Genomic DNA, 18,858 nt, shown 5'->3' on the forward strand with positions numbered 1-18,858 from the left:
TCTCGCGCCTGCAGGTACCTAAACTCATTTCCACCCATCAATTCAAATTTCTCCTCCAGCTCCCTCGGGCTGGGAAAGCTCCCCTCTATAAACAGATCTCCCATCCTCGCGATCCCTGCTCTTTGCCGTCTCCGAAACCCTCCATCCAGCCTCTCCGGGACAAACCGATGGTTATTGCAGATTGGAGACCAGACTGATGCTTCCTCTGGTCCCCCATGTTTCCTCCATTGCCCATTGCCCCTAGATTCTCAGGGCCACCACCACCACGGGGTTGATGGAGTACCGTGCCGTTACCAACGCCTCCAAACGCGTGCCCTTACATGATGCCGCCTCTACTCGCTCCCACATCGACCCCCCACCACCCACTTCTTAATCATAGCTATATTTGCCACCCAATAATAATTACTAAATTTCGGCAGCGCCAGCCCCCCCCCCCCAGCTATGCTCCAGCATCCCCTTTTTTGCTCGCGGGGTCTTACCCGCCCATACAAAGCCAGAGATCGCTTTGTTGACCCGTTTAAAGAAGGACCGTGGAATAAAGATGGGGAGACACTGAAACACAAACAGGAATCTCAGGAGGACCGTCATTTTCACTGTCTGTACCCTCCCAGCCAGTGATAGCGGGAGCATGTCCCACCTTCGAAAATCGCCCTTCATTTGGTCTACTATTCGGGCCAAATTTAACTTATGTAGCCATTCCCCATTCCCATGCTACCTGGATGCCTAGGTACCGAAAGCTTCCCCCTACCACTCTAAACGGCAGCTCCCCCAGCCACCTCTCCTGCCCCCTTGCCTGGATCGCGAATATCTCACTTTTCCCCATGTTCAATTTATAACCCGAAAACCGGCCAAATTCCCCCAGAATCCTCATAATTTCTTCCATCCCTTCTAGTGGGTCCGAAACATATAGGAGCAGGTCGTCTGTGTATAGTGAGACTCTGTGTTCCACCCCTCCCCGAACCAGCCCCTTGAGGCTCTCAGCGCAATTGCCAGCGACTCTATGGCCAGCGCAAACAGCAGTGGGTAGAGGGGGCACCCTGCCCCGTCCCCCGATGCAGCCTAAAATAGCCCGATGTCAACCTGTTCATCCGTATGCTCGCCTCAGGTGCCTGATACAGCAGCCTGACCCAGTCGATGAAGCCCCGTCCAAACCCAAACCGCCCCAGCACCTCCCACAGATAGGTCCATTCCACCCGATCAAATGCCTTCTCTGCGTCCATTGCGTCCACTACCTCTACGTCCCTACATTCTGGGGGCATCATGATCACATTCAGCAGCCTTCTAACGTTGGCCACCAACTGCCTGCCCTTAACGAATCTCGTCTGGTCTGCCCCAATCATGTCCGGAACGCAGTCTTCGATCCTAGAGGAAAAGGTTTTGGCCAACAGTTTGGCATCCACATTTAATAATGAGATCAGTCTGCAGGACCCGCACAGTTCCGGGTCCTTATCCCGCTTCAGGATCAATGAGATAGTGGCCTGTGACATTGTGTGGGGAAGCTCCCCTCTCTCCCTTGCCTCATTAAATATCCTCATCAGCAGCGACCCCCGTATCCCAGAGAACTTTTTATAAAACTCCACGGGTTATAAAACCCGTCCGGTCCCGGGGCTTTACCCGACTGCATGAACTTCAGCCCATTTGTTATTTCTTCCATCCGGATCAAGGCCCCCAGACCTTCTACTAACCCTTCGTCCACCTTCGGGAACCTCAGCCCTCCTAGGAAATGCCTCATCCCCTCCGGCCCACCTGGGGGTTCCAACTCATACAGCCTGCTATAAAACTCCTTAAACGCTCTATTAACCCCTGCTGAATCTACGACCAGATTCCCATCCCTGTCCCTTACTTTCCCAATCTCCCTGGCTGCTTCCCTCTTCCTGAGCTGCTGCGCAAGCATTCTTCTGGCCTTCTCTCCAGATTCATAAATCCCCTCCCTTGTCTTTCTCAGCTGCTCGACCACCTTCCCTGTGGTTAACAAGCCAAACTCTGCCTGTAGCCTCCGTCATTCCCTTAAAAGCCCTGCCTCTGGGGTCTCCGCATAATCTCCTGTCGACCTGAAGTATTTCCCTTATCTGTCTCTGCTTCGTCTACCTTCTCCCTGTGGGCCCGTATCAATATCAGCTCCCCTCTGACCACCGCCTTTAGCGCCTCCCAGAACACTGCAACCGAGACTTCCCCCGTATCATTAACTTCCAGATAGTTCTGGATACATTTCCTCACCCGCCCGCACACTTCCTCATCCGCTAACAGTCTGATATCCAATCTCCAGTGCGGGCGTTGGCCACCCACCTTGCTCACCTGTAGGTCCACCCATTACGGGGCATGATCCGAGACTGTGATCGCTGAATACTCAGTTTCCACTACCCCCGTCAGTAAAGCCCTGTTCAAGATGAAAATGTTGATCCGGGAGTACACTTTATGCATGTGTGAGTAAAAGGAGAACTCCTTCACTCTCAGCCGCCCAAACCTACATAGGCCCACTCCCCCCATCTGCTCCATAAACCCCTTTAGCTCCTTTGCCATTGCTGGCACCCTGCCTGTCCTTGAGCTCGACCAGTCTAGCCTTGGGTCAATGACTGTGTTGAAGTACCCCCCCCCCCCCCCCCCCATGACCAACTTATGCGAATCCAAGTCCGGGATCTTCCCCAACATCCTCCTTGTGAACTCCAATTTGGCGAGTACACATTCACGAGTACCACCGGCAGCCCTTCTAGCTTCCCACTAACCATGATGTAACGGCCTCCCACATCCGCAACTATTCTTCCCACCTCGAATGACACTCACTTATTAATCAGGATCGCGACCCCTCTAGTCTTAGAGTCCAGCTCCGAGCGAAATACCTGTCCGACCAATCGCTTCCTTAATCTAATCTAAGGTGCGTCTCCTGCAACATTGCCACGTCCGCCTTCAATCCCCTCAAATGCGCGAACACGTGTGCCCGCTTAACCGGCCCATTTACCCCTCTATCACATGTTCCTTGTGATCAGCCTGGTTGGGGGGCTTCTCGCCCCCTCCTCCGCCAATCAGCCATCTCCTTTCTTGGGTCAGTCTCCAGCTCGCACCCCGTGCATCCGGAGGCCTGTCCCCAGGCAGCCTCCATCGCTGACCTCCCTTTTGTCCCCCAGCAAAAGTCCCTCCCCCGTCAGCAGAACAGTTCCCCCCCTCCCTCCCCAATAACAGCACTATGCAAACCACTCCCTCAACAAGCATAACATCTGCTCATCCCCCACTGTGCTTCCATGAGCCAGCCCGCCCAGCTAGCTTGGTAGCCCCCGCCCATGGCGCCAGACATTTTCCCAACCTATTGTTTCCCCTCCCTTCCCCCGTTTGGTCACACATCGGAAACACAAAGAAAAGCAAAAACCCCACGTCGAAAATTCACACCTCCATCCCCCATCAGTACAAATGCAAACTTTAACTCACACAAATATGCGGCAGCCCCAGGATCATACAGAAGGCATTACAGATATAGTTCAAAAACAAAAACTTTTTTACATGAACGCTGCTGCAAAGTTCAAACACCTCAGTCCACTTCCAGCTCTTTCGTTCTGGTGAAGTCCATCGCTTCCTCGGGTGACTCAAAGTAAAAATGTTGCTCCTCATAAGTGACCCAAAGACGGGCCGGATACAGCAGTCCAAATTTCACCTTCTTCTTGAAAATGGTCGACTTTATTTGGTTGAACCCTGCTCTTCTCCTGGCTCAGATCTTGGTATATACGCAGGATGCTGTTCTCCCACTTACAGCTCTGTGTCTGCCTGGCCCACCGTAAAATACACTCCTTGTCCAGGTACCTGTGGAATCTCACCATCATTGCCCTCGGGGGTCCCCCACATGAGGCTTCCTTGCTAGCGCTCTGTGAGCTCTGTCCACCTCCAAGGGTGGGGTGAATGTCCCAACCTCCATTAGGTTCTCGAACATGCCCGCTATATATGCCCCTGCGTCCGCACCTCCGGACCCCTCCGGAAGACCAACGAGTCTCATGTTCTGCCGGCGGGGCCTATTCTCTAGATCCTCCACCTTCTCTTGGTGCCTTTTCTGTTGGTCTCTCAGCATCCCCACCTTCACCTCCATTGCTGTTTGGTGTTCCTCCTGCTCATTCAGTGCCTTCTCCACTTTCTGGATCGCCCGATCTTGAGCATCCAGTCTATGTTCCAGCCAAGCGATCGATTCCTTAATCGGGTCCAAGCATTCCTGCTTCTGCTTGGCGAAGCCCTCTCGTGTGAACTGCATCAACTGCTCCGTAGACCGCTCCGATTCTCCAGGACTCCGATTCTCCGCCATGCTTTCTCCCGCTGCAGCTTCAACACAGGCCTTCTCTGCTTGCCTATTTCTTCCTTTGCGAGCACTCCTGGTCCGCCTCTCCATGCACTGATGTAGGATTCCTCCTCACAATTACGTCCACCATCAATTTTCCGAGTAAAATCCGAGAAAAAATCGGGGAAACGGTCCAAAGGTCCGACCCGAGTGGGAGCCACCAAATGTGCGAACTACTCCTTCATGGCCACCACTGGAAGTCTGCCTTGTGTTGTAAATGTTAAAGAGCCATAGTTTGGACCAGTCTTGGGCTCTTAGCTGTGGGTATGGATTCAGATCAATTTCTTACCCTGATGAATTTAGGCGTGCAATAAACATGTTTCTTTTATGCTATTTCAATATCACTCATGAAGGCGTTGGAATTTGAACTTAAATGTTTAGCTAACTTTTATTGTGTGAAGTGGGGATAAGGAATCATTAGGGGAGGATGTATATATATTTCAAGCCATTAATATTGTTCGCCTAAAATGTGGAGGTGGAAGGTGTATTCTCAATAATCGAGATTTTCATCAATTAAGGAATGCCACACTATACAGCCTGTCTCCTCACTACCAAATTCATGCACATGCCACACTTTAGATAGAGCATTACCTGACATCACTGAAACTTGTATAACGTACATCAGAACAAACTGGCTTATCAAGAATCTATGCCTTAAACATTCAAAATCTGCCTCCAATGCCTTTTGAGCAAGAGAGTTCCAAAGACTTACGACCTTCTGAGAGAACAAAATTTCACCTCATCTTTGTCTTAAACCGCAAGGGGTACCAGCCTCTCAACGTCCAGATTGCCTATGGCCACGCAATGCAGGTGTGTGCACATTTCCCAGGAAGCATCCATGACAGTTATATCTTGGGACGCTCACAGATCCCAACTGTTTTTGAGGGAGGGCATGGTTCCTCAGGAGCCGGCGGGATTCTCTCTAGCCTTTGAAAAAATATCGGAAAATTCCGTTGTGGTATTTACATGTCAGCCATTGTAGATGGTGTAGTGGTAATGTCATTAGACTAGTAATTCAGAGACTCAGGCTAATACTCTGGGTCATCGGTGTAGCCATCTGGGATGGCCATGTCCCGATTACAAAATGGACACCTGCAAAGAATGCAGGGAAAATTGGACAATGCTAAGAAACAAGCAGGTGCAAGCTCTGTCTGTTGATTAGAACCTTAAACTCTCAGACAGGACAGAAACTACCAAACAATCTACATACTAATGAGCCATCTCCGGGGACAAAAGGGAAACATTTAGATACACAATGTCAGGACAGACTCCCCGGCGCCAGAAGAAGCTAAGACAAAGCAGACTGACAGTCACCAGGACACGCCCAGCGATCAGGGAACCACCCCTCGATTGGGGGAAAATCGATACAGATGATTGGGAAAGACCCTATTAGTTGAGGCCAAGTTCAAGGCCCGCCCAAAAGCGCGCAAAGCCCTTTTCAGTATAAAAGGTATCCCCCAAGGGAGAATCTTCCTCCTTTGGCTTTGGCTCTCACCGAAGAGAGAGACCAGCCTAGCAGCTGCACCAGACCAAGTAAGTCCCAAGTCAATGCACGCTACGAGATAGACGCTCCTAGTTGCTACCCTGTAAACAGCTCAACCCAGCAGCCTCAGAACCGAGCAACGGCCATTGTTCCTCGGACTGAGTGGGCACCCGAAGCTAAGTATAGGCTTTAGTAATAATGGTATTTTAGTTTGTAGAGTTTATGCATGAGTAGATTTGACTGTGTGTAAATAAATGAGCATTGGTTTTGAACTTACTAACTGGTGTATTGATTCATTGATCAGTATTCGCTTCTGAACCTTGTGGCGGTGTCGGAAGATACCTGGCAACTCTTGAGGAAACGTGATTAAACAGAGCCAAATTAAGAGCCAACCAAAAGTTAGCAACATTTACTGCCGACATCTGACGGGAGTCGAATTAGAAGTGGCCTAACCAATCCGAGAGAACCCAATATTTGAATTGAGAATCCAATTGGGAACAGAAAGAAAAACCACAAGAGTCGAAACAGTACTGATCAAGCCTCTGAGATTCGGAAGTGTGTTAATGCATGCATACTAACAGGGGTACAAGGTAAACCTGAGAGATTTTGTTGCGTAAAACTGTCGGGAGTTTTGTAGGCCGGAAATTAGCGTAAGCCGTACCCATGTTTACATCACCGCTTTAGCTCCCACTGTTCCAAATTCAGTAGAGATCCTAGTAGAGAAAATGGCAATGAAGGCAATGGAACGCCTTATGAACCCCCAGGAATTCGAGGTCGCAGCGACCAGTAGAGTAGGACAGTGTCCGTTTGGGAAGATGAGATCAGGAAATATCTCAAAGGGAAAGGATGGTCCCTTGGAGTGAATTCTGTGATAATGAGGAAACAGGACCCGGGAGTATAGGACATACTTGGTGGGAGAACCCGTCAGTGATCCACCAGAAGAGCGTAGGGAAAGCTCGCAAGCCGATGGCAATCGTGTCCAGTTTGGCACAATTGCGAGGCACAGAGGAGGTTGTTAGGATGCTTCATAGAGAGATAGATGAGAGAGACAGAACCAGTGAGGTAGATGTGAGTGAGGTAGAGAAAGAGAATCAAGATCTGAAAGAGCAGTTAGCAGCAAGGGACAGAGAGGTGGATGATGCCAAGAGGGCACATCAGTCTTGTCTTGCACATTTGAACAGTTTTCAGATGCAATATGATAAGGCCTACCAAGACACGCAATGTACGGTCTTGGTAAGACAAAAAACAGAACAGCAAGTCAAGAAATTGCAGAAACAGTGCAATGATTTAAAAGCAGCCCTACGAGCACTCCATACTTCCACGATGGAACTAAGGCAGAGCTCAGTAGACCACACAAAATGCCGGAAGCAAATTGCAGAATTGCAATCTCTGCTGTCCGTGCAAAATGGATTTCAAAGTACATTCGGACCCCAATTAGGTCAAGAAAACGGCCCTGATTGGCAGGAATTGAACGAGACTGCCAATAGATACATACATGGGACATGTACCAAGGATAAACCCCAGAAAAGGAAAGCACCCCAACCCCCAACCGAACAGGCAGAACACACCCCCATGAATCCTGTGACCACACGCCGCAGGGCCCAGGAGAAGGAGAAGCAGATTTCCTTTACACAATCCCGTTAACCGTGACCCAATTACAGGACGCGTGTGGAAATATTACACCGTTCCTTCCCACATCAGACCCCCACCAATTTTTCGCGAAAGTCAAACAACAGCCAACCATGTATGGCCTGGACGAAAAGGAGCAAGTGAAGCTCACAGTTACAAGCCTCGACCCTTCAGTCGTAGCAGCCCTTCCTGACCCACAGAATGTAGGAGGAGGCACACTCCAAGAGATGCACACAGCGATCCTTGATGCAATTGGTTTTAACAGAGGAGACCCCATAGAAGGCCTAAATAAGTGTAGGCAAAAGAAGACAGAGCACCCCACAGCATTTGCTGGACGTTTGTGGATTCACTTTACCGCAGGTTTTGGAGAGTTAGCCCACGCCCATTTGTCCCCAGAAAATATGGCCAAATGGACCCGAATTCTAGTCTCCCACGCCACAGACGCAGGACGAAAAGCTTGCGCAAATTATGACCCCTCAGATGAGGCCCACAATGAAAAATGAGATTTTGAAGAGATTGTCCCGCACTTGGGAGCAATCAATTGCAGGCAAAACCGCATTTATAACACCCGATGAAGAGCAGGCAGAGATGAACCCAGTTAAAGCACAGCAGAACCCCGCATGGATAAATGAAGACAGGAACTGCCAACCCCAGCCAAAACCTCAAGAATGTTATAATTGTGGACAGCTAGGACACTTTGCACGAGAGTGCAAAGCGCTCCAGAAGCAGCAGAGAAACCAATAGACAGGCACCCTAAACAGGAATAGGGCAAAGCCGATCCATAGCGTTAGCGCCCCTTCAGAGAATGCAGACATGAACGGCACCGACTGACCGTGTTCGGGCTCCCCAACTTGGGTCTGCGACACCCTTTGGGACAAGTCCGGTAGACCGGTAGTAGCAGGCAAAGTTCGGGGACACAGGAGGGTCCCGCACCACACTCAATTCCTCCACGATGTTTCAGCGAGACACGTGGCCCACAACAGACACCATCACACTCAGCGGCTTTACAGGTCATTTACAACAAGGACACATCACAGCCCCCATAGCAATACAGATAGGGAACATCACGACCAAGCACCCCGTAGTTTTAGTTGATCTGCCCCAGACAGCAGAACATATCCTTGGGATCGATTTCATGAGCTCCCATAACCTTTCTTTCGACCCAGTGAACAAGTGTGTATGGAAAATGGCAAAGGCAGCACGAGCCCTCACCACGCTCACAGTAGGAGAATACGTAAATAGGATTAGCTCAGTAGGAGACATCTGGTTCGACCCTCGAGCCATTAGTGCAGACAAACAGGTTAGGGCAGTCCTGCAGGAACATGAAGCAGCATTTGCACAGCACAAGCATGACTGTGGCAGTTTGGCTGGCTTTGTGAATATTACAGGTCCCGACCCTAAACCCCAGAAGCAGTACGGATTTCCCCAGGAAACAGAGGGAGAAATCTCCAAAGTAATAGAGAGTTTGTTGGATCAAGGCGTACTCAGGTCCGTAGCCTCCACAAACAACGCACCGATGTGGCCCGTCATGAAACCGGATGCATCATTGCGACTGACCATTGATATACCGGGAACTGAACAAAGTAACCCCAGCAGCAGCCCCCACCGTAGCCACGAGTCCCGAGACCATGCTCAAACAGGGACGCCAGTCAAATTTTTTTTCGGTTTGGGACATTAGTAATGGCTTCTGGTCCATTCCATTGGCTAAAGCGTGCCAGTACAAATTCGCCTTTACATTCCAAGGCAACAATACACGTGGATGTGCCTTCCACAAAGCTTCCACAACTCCCCCTCCATTTTCCACCGACAGCTGGCAAATGGTTTAGCAAAATTGTCCCGCCCCCGATTGTCTGGTCCAGTATGTAAACGACTTGTTACTACAGACAGACACAAAGGGAGAGCACATTTTGCTTCTCGCCAAACTCATAGCACTCCTAAAAGAAATTGGTTGTAAAGTCAACCCCAAGAAGACCCAGATTCTGAAAGAAAAAGTGATTTACTTAGGAACAGTGATCACTCATGGTAAACGCGAGATCGAGCACAAGAGAATTGACTCGATTGTCAAATTGCCCCTTCCCCACAATGTCTCAGCCCTCCAGTCATTTTTAGGACTGGTTGGCTACTGCCGAAACCATATTGACGGTTTAGCCACTAAAGCAGTGCCCCTATCCGACCTTCTCAAGAAGCAGACACCTTGGGAATGGCTTCCACAGCATACAGATGCCGTGGATGCTTTAAAAAGAGCACTCAGCACAGCCCCCGCACTACAGGTCCCAGATCCACATTCCCCGTACGCTATCGAGGTAGCAAGCACCGACCGAACCCTTTCAGCTGCGCTCCTCCAGGAACGCCACGACCAGTTACATCCCGTAGCATACGCCTCACGCATGTTAGACCCCATAGAACAAGGACTTCCTGCCTGTGAAAGGCACATGCTCGCAGTTCTTTGGGCAGTACAACACTTCGCATACATTACAGGACTCAACCCCATCACCATCCTCACAGAACACACACCGACACAGCTATTGTGAGACGGCTGACTTAAAGATGGCACAGTCAGCCAAATCCGCGCAGCCCGTTGGACCCTTCTTTTACAGGGACGGAGCATCACGGTAAAGAGAACCAAGACCCACACCTTCCTTGCCGATAATTTGCAGTATGCAGGTACCCCTCATGAATGTGAGATCATCACCACGAAACAGAACACAGGCTCATTTATTCCCAAAACACCCCCCAGGAAAACAGGTAGTACACCCCAGAGACCCCAGCCCACAGACACGTGCGCACCCCTGAAGATCTATGTGGATGGCTCATCCACAGTGTTAAACGGAAAGAGAATCACCGGTTGCGGTATATATGTAGAGGACGCGCAGGGACGCGTCCTAAATGAAATTTCCTTAAAGTTGCCAGGCCACTTAGGCTCGCAGGCAACAGATCTGGCAGCGATTGCATATATTGTAGACCACCCAGACTCGTTCCCGACCCCAGCAGGTATCTATTCGGACAGCTTGTATGTCTGTAATAGTTTGACAGAGTTCCTACCGCTCTGGGAAACAAGAGGATTTGTTTCCACGGACGGTAAACACCTACCCTCAGCCCCATTACTCCGCCATATCTTAGAGACAGCGAAGGATAGGAAATACGGAATAAGGTTCGCAGTCATCACCGTTCTTCCCCCCCTGGTAACGTGAAAGCAGACGCCCTAGCGAAGGCAGGCTCCAGGCATGGTTATTTTTGGAACCCCCCACGAAAGCACCCCAGTACACACGGTTCAGGCCTCACAGACCAACATTCAGGATTTAGCGAAGGCCCAGAAAGAGGACGAGAAACTCAGGGAAGTTTTAAAGGGAACCTTCCCAGCACCGTACGGCAAGTTTAAAAATGCAATCACCACACACGACGCTGTGATTTTAAAGGATGGCATTATATAGTTCCCAGCCAGGACAGGAACCAGATCATTTGTCAGTTCCATGATAATCATGGACACCAAGGAATTGAACCCACCCTAGCCCACCTCAGACCGCTTTGCTGGTAGCCTGATTTAAAAATTGATGTAACACACTAAGTAGAGAATTGCTCAATCTGTGCCCAGAACAATCTGGACAGATATGCAAAAAAGGCTCAACTGAGCCATACCCGCCCCGTTAATGGACCCTGGACAAATCTCCAGATAGATTATATAGGACCCCGTATGTGTTGGTGGTCATAGACACCTTCACAAAATGGGTGGAAGCATTTCCATCACGAACTAATACGGCCAAGACAACGGCTAAAATATTAACGCACCACATCTTTACAAGATGGGACCTCCCACGCAGTATAGAGTCTGACCAAGGCTCCCATTTCACCAGACATGTAATGAAAAACGTCCTCACGTTTTCGGCATTAGACAAAAGTTCCATATCGCATACCACCCCCAGTCAAGTGGTATTGTAGAATGAATGAATAGGACATTGAAAGCCACCCTCAGGAAAATGGTACAGCAGAATAACAGCACCTGGGATTCAGTACTCCCATTTGCTTTGATGTTTTTAAGAAACACGGTATCCACGTCCACAGGATACACCCCCCCACACCCTCATGGCCGGACGCCCCATGAAAGGCACTGAGTATTTATTAGGACTGGATTTGGCCAGCCCCGCAGTTACAGCCCTCACGCATGAAAATGCGGTTAAACAACTGATACAGAACATAAAGGCAGCCCAACTCGCAGCAGCAGTGAGACATAGAACCAGGAAGAAACAGAGCACGGCTTGATTCAACAAAACAGTAAATGCCACTGATTTTACAGTAGGGCAACAAGTTATGCTTTCCCTTTACAACCCCAGTTCATTCCTTTCCCCCAAATTTTCCGGACCGTACTCCCTTTCGGACAAAGTCAGCCCCTCAGTACACAAAATAACCTATCCCAATGGTAAGTCTGCGTGGTTTCATATAAACCAGCTCAAGGCTTATGGCTCGCAGAATAACCACACACACCACATCCTGCTCGCAGCAGGAGACGATCACGCCCCGCCCACAGATGACGTATTCCTACCCTCCCCCAGACACTCCAGCCCATCCTCAGACATGACTTCAACTCCGACCCCAGAGGCACGACTCCGCCTCTCCCTTCCCTCAACCAGCAGTGACAGCGACAGTGGTAGCGATCACGATGACGACAGCCACAGCACACCACGTTACGACTACACCCCTGCACCAGGCCCCACTCCCAGCAAATCTGAGCATGATTCTACCGACCCATTTGAAATCACTTATATCAAAGCCCCTGACCCAGACCCACCACCCGACGATTACGGATTGAAGCATAGTAGCTCCAACCTTGACACACGATTCTGGCACCGACACAATTCGTTCAGGCTCATCCGAAATGATGAGATGGACCCCAATTCGCCCCAAGCAGCTTTTGCACGGTTACTACAGTCAAGTGTTTGGCCGGTAGAAGTTGAAGACTTAGAGTCTGACTCCCACCAAACAAATCCCTTTGCGAACCTGTTTGCTATTGAGCAGTGAGGTGTCCAGATGATGCAGAAAAAGTAACCGATGGAGAGATACGGTGTCCTTTCTGATGGAACCTGCACCATGTTTGTTGAATGTTTATTTGTTAATGTTATCGTTAAGTGTGTGTAAACTCGGAAAGTTTTCACGGCCCCACGTCACCACTCCTCTGACGCCCCCTGGCTGTTAGAGGAACTAGTTTGTCCCCAGAAACTTGTTAATGGAACAAGTTTGTCCCAGACAATAGTTCAGAGGAACTAGTTTGTCACCAGAACCTTGTTAAAGGTACAAGTTTGTCCCAGACAATAGTTCAGAGGAATTAGTCTGTCGACAGAACCCGACTCATAGTTGCTCTCCTAATTCGAAAGGCAGCCCCCCACGACGACCACATTCTTACCCGTTCTTGCCGGTTGCTCAGGCAGTGGAGAAACGACATTGGTCCCTGCCCTGGCTGAGGACACCCCTCTGGTCAGCTACGCTCGGGTAGAGCACATACGGCATTGATCACCATCCTACCCGGGGATTCCACCCATTTCTTACCCACTGCGGCCCATACGCACCCCATTTTGGCTCGTTACGTTTGAAATTCTTTTGTTTGGTTTTGGCAATCCTTAGGTTACTTCCCTATGCTATTTACATCCTTAAACACTGGGATGGTAAATCACACAGACTGCGAGACGGCTCGCAGGACGGCAGTATTTTTCGTAGATGTCTAGTCCAAATATTTTTTTTTAAATGAGTGGGTCACAGATGGTGACCAATTATAAAGGGAAATTGGCAATAAAGGACAGACAGACATACGAGATCTTAAGCAAGATAATAACAGAAATTATATTTGTGTTCACAGAACTCAGAAACCCAGGAACCCCAGAGGAAGACAAAGAATAAGTCCGACAAAGATGAAGACACCCTTCATGTTCACATGGATCTTAGCGGGATCCCTTCAGTTGCGCGCGGACACTACCCCCCTGACCCCTACCACACAAACCGTAAACGATTCTCACCCCTGTAATACACGGAACCCCGAGATAACTAGCCCAGCGACAGCTAGCAGTACCCCGACATGGTGTGATAAGTTTATCACCTGGTACTCACTCTCATATGTAGTCGAAGCACTCTTAGTGCTGGCGATACTTTGCAGTGTCGTGCAAACATTTAGAGTCAGGAAATGGCGAAGGAGAGCATGCCGCTCTCGCACCCCGGTATACAGATTTAGGTCCCCCATTTTCGGATTTCACCAGACCCCCGAACCCATTGGGACGGATTAAAGAGCATCCATTTTGTTTAATGTATTCTATGGAATGAAGAGATGTAAACCTCTGTGTCTGACTGCCAGGCCAGAGAAACATGTGTGCTGCTGTTTTGAACAGCTTAAGATGTATAGATTATTTTTGGATTGTTTAAATGAGGATAGTTTATTGAGAATAGTTAGAGGTTCCAATTTTTTATTTTTCTGTAATGCTTGTATTAATGTCACAGCGCCCCGTAGAATTTTATGATAATGAATGTATTTAAAATGGTTTTGGTAAAATTGTGTTGCATAGGATAGGACAGTGTAGAGCCTAAGTATGGGTGCCGGTGTAGCCATCTGGGATGGCCACGTCCCGATTACAAAATGGACATCTGCAAAGAATGCAGGGAAAATTGGACAATGCTAAGAAACAAGCAGGTGCAAGCTCTGTCTGTTTGTTAGAACCTTAAACGCTCAGACAGGACAGAAACTACCAAACAATCTACATACTAATGAGCCATCTCCGGGGACAAAAGGGAAACATTTAGATACACAATGTCAGGACAGACTCCCCGGCGCCAGAAGAAACTAAGACAAAGCAGACTGACAGTCACCAGGACACGCCCAGCGATCAGGGAACCACCCCTCTATTGGAGGAAAATCGATACAGATGATTGGGAAAGACCCTATTAGTTGAGGCCAAGTTCAAGGCCCACCCAAAAGCGCGCAAAGCCCTTTTCAGTATAAAAGGTATCCCCCAAGGGAGAATCTTCCTCCTTTGGCTTTGGCTCTCACCGAAGAGAGAGACCTGCCCAGCAGCTGCACCAGACCAAGTAAGTTCCAAGTCAACGCACGCTACGAGATAGACGCTCCTAGTTGCTACCCTGTAAACAGCTCAACCCAGCAGCCTCAGAACCGAGCAACGGCCATTGTTCCTCGGACTGAGTGGGCGCCCGAAGCTAAGTATAGGCTTTAGTAATAGTGGTAGTTTAGTTTGTAGAGTTTATGCATGAGTAGATTTGACTGTGTGTAAATAAATGAGCATTGGTTTTGAACTTACTAACTGGTGTATCGAGTCATTGATCAGTATTCGGTTCTGAACCTTGTGGCGGTGTCGGAAGATACCTGGCGACTCTTGAGCAAACGTGATTAAGCAGAGCCAAATTAAGAGCCAACCAAAAGCTAGCAACATCGGTTCAAACCCCACCATGACAACTGGTGGAATTTGAATTCCAATTCAATAACAAGCCTCAGTAATAGTGACCATGAAATTGTTGTAAAAGTCCATCTGGTTCATTAATGTCCTTTAGGGAAGAGACTCTGCTGTCCTTACCTGGTCTGGTCTCCGTGTGACTCCAGACGCACAGCAATGCGGTTGATGAAATAACTGAGTAAGCCAATTAGTTCAAAGACAATTAGAGATGGCGAACAAATGCTGGCCTTGCCCACATCCCATGACAAGCATGCCTTTCGCTTTTCTTATCCCCACAGATGTAAAAAAAAGTTTCATGAAGGTAGGATCCCCACCTTCAAAATTCCAAAAATCAGCAGATATAGTTCCTTGCACATCATACAATATGACAAATTAGACATGTGCCACTTTTCAAGACAGCAGAACATGACAGTGTGAATGCTGCATAAATTATTGCAGTTGATAAAAATCAAGCATCACATTGCTATGAAGCAAATGTACCTTATTTCTCTTGATATTATTCACAGAGCCTGTCAAATCAACTTGCTTGATATCACTTCTGTTCTCTTTTCCACATGCTGAAAAGAAATTGATAAATTTATCATTGCCTGAGCAAGGATTATATTACAAGGTGTTTTATTATTAGGAAAAGCACTGGAAATATTTGTGAACCATTTTCCAATTCTTTTCTGCAAGATGTGCACAATGTGAATCACACATTCCACCTGCAGGAGACATTTCAAAATGATGTGCATCTTTGCTTTCCGATAACATTAATATTCTTTTCACTTAATTATCTGCAAAGGATTATTAGCATCGCTGGCAAGGTCATTATTTAGTTCCAAACTTTAGTTGTCCTTGAGTAGGTGGTGGTGGATCTGTGTGGTAATGGTGTGTGCCACATTCCATGGAGCTTTTAGATCGAGGATCACAAGATGCTATCAGTGAAGGAGCGGTGATGGATGTCAATGGATTCTGATGAAAGGCCGTTGACCTAAAATGTTAGACGCGAATCAGCGGTTATGAAACAAAGTCAGCTTTTGGCGGGATGTTTCTGAACGGCTGCAGCACTGAAATTCTCCCGCTATTCATCAGCACTTGGCCAGTTTTTGGGCCTCGGAACGTTTCTCCTCGCCGAGGCTTCTCTTTCATTGATTTCCAGCACTGATGAACTGAACTTGCTAGCAGGACCGGCTCCTCGCATTTTGACCGGCAGCTCCGACATTTACACCACCCCCCACCTTTCAGCCCCCCCTCTGACACACACACTTTCTGGACATGCCCCCCATATCTTCTTGTAGCACCTGGGAACACCCTCACCCCCCCCCCCCCCCCCCAATGGGCCCTACTGGGCCTGACTCCTGGCAGTGCCAACCTGGCACCCAGGCACCTTGGCATTGCCAAACTGGCACCCTGGCAGTGTAACCAAGTGGCACTGCCAGGGTTGCAGGCTGGCAAAGCCAAGGTGCCCAGGTGCCAGGGGGAGTGCCAAGCTATTACCCTGCCCTGTCCCTAACCACCTGGGTATCTCTAATGGTCTGCGAGACCCCCCCCCCCCCCCACCCCAAGTTGGAAACCAGTGTTAAATGGTGCCCAGTCAAGGTCTCGCAGGCACAGCCGTTGACTCCGGCAGCCGGGTGACAGCGGCTCATTTAAATATGCCAGGCGTAACGCAGTGGCTGAATCACGGCGTGAACTCTGTTTCTCTTGCCACAGTAACTGCCAGACCTACTCAGTATTTCCAGCATTTTCTATTTTTATTACTTGAGTTCAATTCTTGTTTATCAAGAATCTCATTGACATTGGGGAAATATTCCGCTCCCACTTTTGGAGGGCAGGAATCGTGGCCTGGGCAGAGAATTGAGGTAGAGTCTTAAAACAGCTTTCACGCCTTCAGGATCTTCCCAATTAATTATCCATGATCTCTGCCAAAGATGTAATGGGGCTTCCGCCATGAAAGATCAGGAACCCCATTAGCCTACATTAACATACACATTGCGGGCCTCTCCACAGGATCGTACCCTCCCCCCCCCCCCCCCCTCCCCCCCATGTAGGGACCTTCACCCCACCCCCCCAATGCCGGTGTTAAGTCACATTGGTGGGGTTTACAACAGCTTTTGTAAAATCGGGTCCTGGCAAATGGTCCCTGCGCACAGGTAAGTACACCCCAGTGGGGAGTGTCATGCTCAGGTATTATTACCCTGACAGTGCCTGAGCAGTGACCCCTGCCACTGCCCCCCCAGACAATGCCGGGACTGTGCCAGGGCAGTACTAGGGGAAAGTGCCAGGGGGTAGTGCCGGGGGTAGTGCCGAGGTGCTTCTGTTGGGTTGCTCCATGTGGAGGTGATTCCTGGGTGTGTCTTGTTCAGTGGGAGTGGGTCATCCTGTGTCTGTGGGGTCTATGGGGAGGAGGGAAGGTCCTGTGTCCGTTGAGGTGGGCTTTTTAATTGTGACGCCCTTTTAAGAGCCCACCCCGCCATCATGACATCATGGGACCCACCTCCTGGTTTTGTTTTGACAAAGTGTTTGAAAGTAGGGCAAGAAAAGCCGTCATTTCAGCTGGCCAGCCACACACCGCTTTTCCCGCCCAGATTAACATTTTGCCAAAAGAAAATGGAAATATCCGCCCACCGTCTAGATTCTGGTCTACATCTGAATTGTCAATCTACTTTGCCCCCTTTTATTGATGCTGAAAGACATGCTGTGCATTTCAACAACAACTTGTATTTATACAGAACCTTTAATCAGCAAAGGGCCCCAAGGCACCTCACTGAAACGTTATCAGAGGAAATTTTACACCGGGCATGTAAGGGGACATTAGGATGGCTGAGCAAGAAATTTGTCATTTTAAGGAGCATCTAAAATGAAGAAAGAGAGGTGGGGGGGGCAAAGAGATTTAGGGAGGGAATTCCAGAGTTAGGGGGCATGATCTACCCAAATGGAGACAGAGTCCCGTTGCGCGTGAGATTAGCCGGGTGTTTCCCCCACTAGTGCCAGTATTAATACATTTAACATCCTTTCTGCTGCTGCCAATCACATTTGCAGCACAATATGACTGAAGTTTGACTACCCATCCGGGTAGATCGGGGGCCTCAGCGGTGAACTACCTGACAAGTCTGCACTTAGCCCCGTTTTTGCACCGAGGAGCTCCGCTCACCAGAAGTCCTCAGTGCAGCGAGCGATCAGGATGCCATTTTTAAATAGTGTCTCGATCTCTCGAGCCCCCAACATGACCCCTGAACACTCCCAAACCACAGCTCACCATAAGGGGGTTCCCGCCCCTTGCAGAGCGCACCCCCAACCAATTATTGGCGTGCAAAAAAATGCCAGCTTGTCAACCTGGCACTGCCCCTGCCAGCTGTCAGTGCCACCAGGGCACCGTGGCAGTGTCAGGCTGGCACTAGGTGGCAGTGCCAGGGTGCCCAGGTGGCACCAGCAATACCAGGGTACCACCCTGCCCACAGTGCATGTACTGGGGGCCTACAATCCCCTGGGTGACCCCCACAAGCACCGTTCCATCTAGTTCCCATTTCTCGGGATCTCGGGAACACATATTAAAGTGAGACTAGCTGTCTCTCTAATATGCAGATTTGCCAGAAAGTGATCCCGTCCACAATGGGAGGGAGTCACATTGCGATGTCACGCGAGATTATGTTAGATCTCGCGAGGCGTGGCGAGCTGGGTAGATCCCGGAAGTGGGATTATCCGGCATCTACTGGCCGCGCCCCGCTGCCTTTCAGGCGCAACGCGACTGGTATATCCCGCCCAGGACCTCAGCAGCTGAAGTCATGGCCATCAATAATGAGGTGAAGGAAATTCGGAATGTGTAAGAAGTCAGTATGGGAAGAATGCAGAATTCCCAGCAATTTTTGTTACCAACAGTTTTTTTTCTTTATCATCTCTCCATCTGGTTATGTGTAGTTTGGAGATATATATATTTAATTTTGATCTTTTGCAGACAATATACTTGGAATTATTTTTAAGGAAGCAGCTGGTTTAAAGCATGATACAGC

General features: G+C 49.2%; 1 protein-coding gene across 1 annotated transcript in view; it reads right to left on the minus strand.

The window, feature by feature from the left end:
* rapgef5a (Rap guanine nucleotide exchange factor (GEF) 5a) overlaps window positions 1-18,858 on the minus strand; it is a 370,729-nt gene that overhangs the window by 263,874 nt on the left and 87,997 nt on the right. Inside the window, exon 8 of the mRNA XM_072509217.1 lies at window positions 15,347-15,423. Within this exon, the coding sequence (XP_072365318.1) occupies window positions 15,347-15,423 (77 nt within the window). The remainder of the gene's footprint in view (window positions 1-15,346; window positions 15,424-18,858) is intronic.

Source organism: Scyliorhinus torazame, chromosome 6, assembly GCF_047496885.1.
Source record: "Scyliorhinus torazame isolate Kashiwa2021f chromosome 6, sScyTor2.1, whole genome shotgun sequence".
Taxonomy (NCBI): domain Eukaryota; kingdom Metazoa; phylum Chordata; class Chondrichthyes; order Carcharhiniformes; family Scyliorhinidae; genus Scyliorhinus; species Scyliorhinus torazame.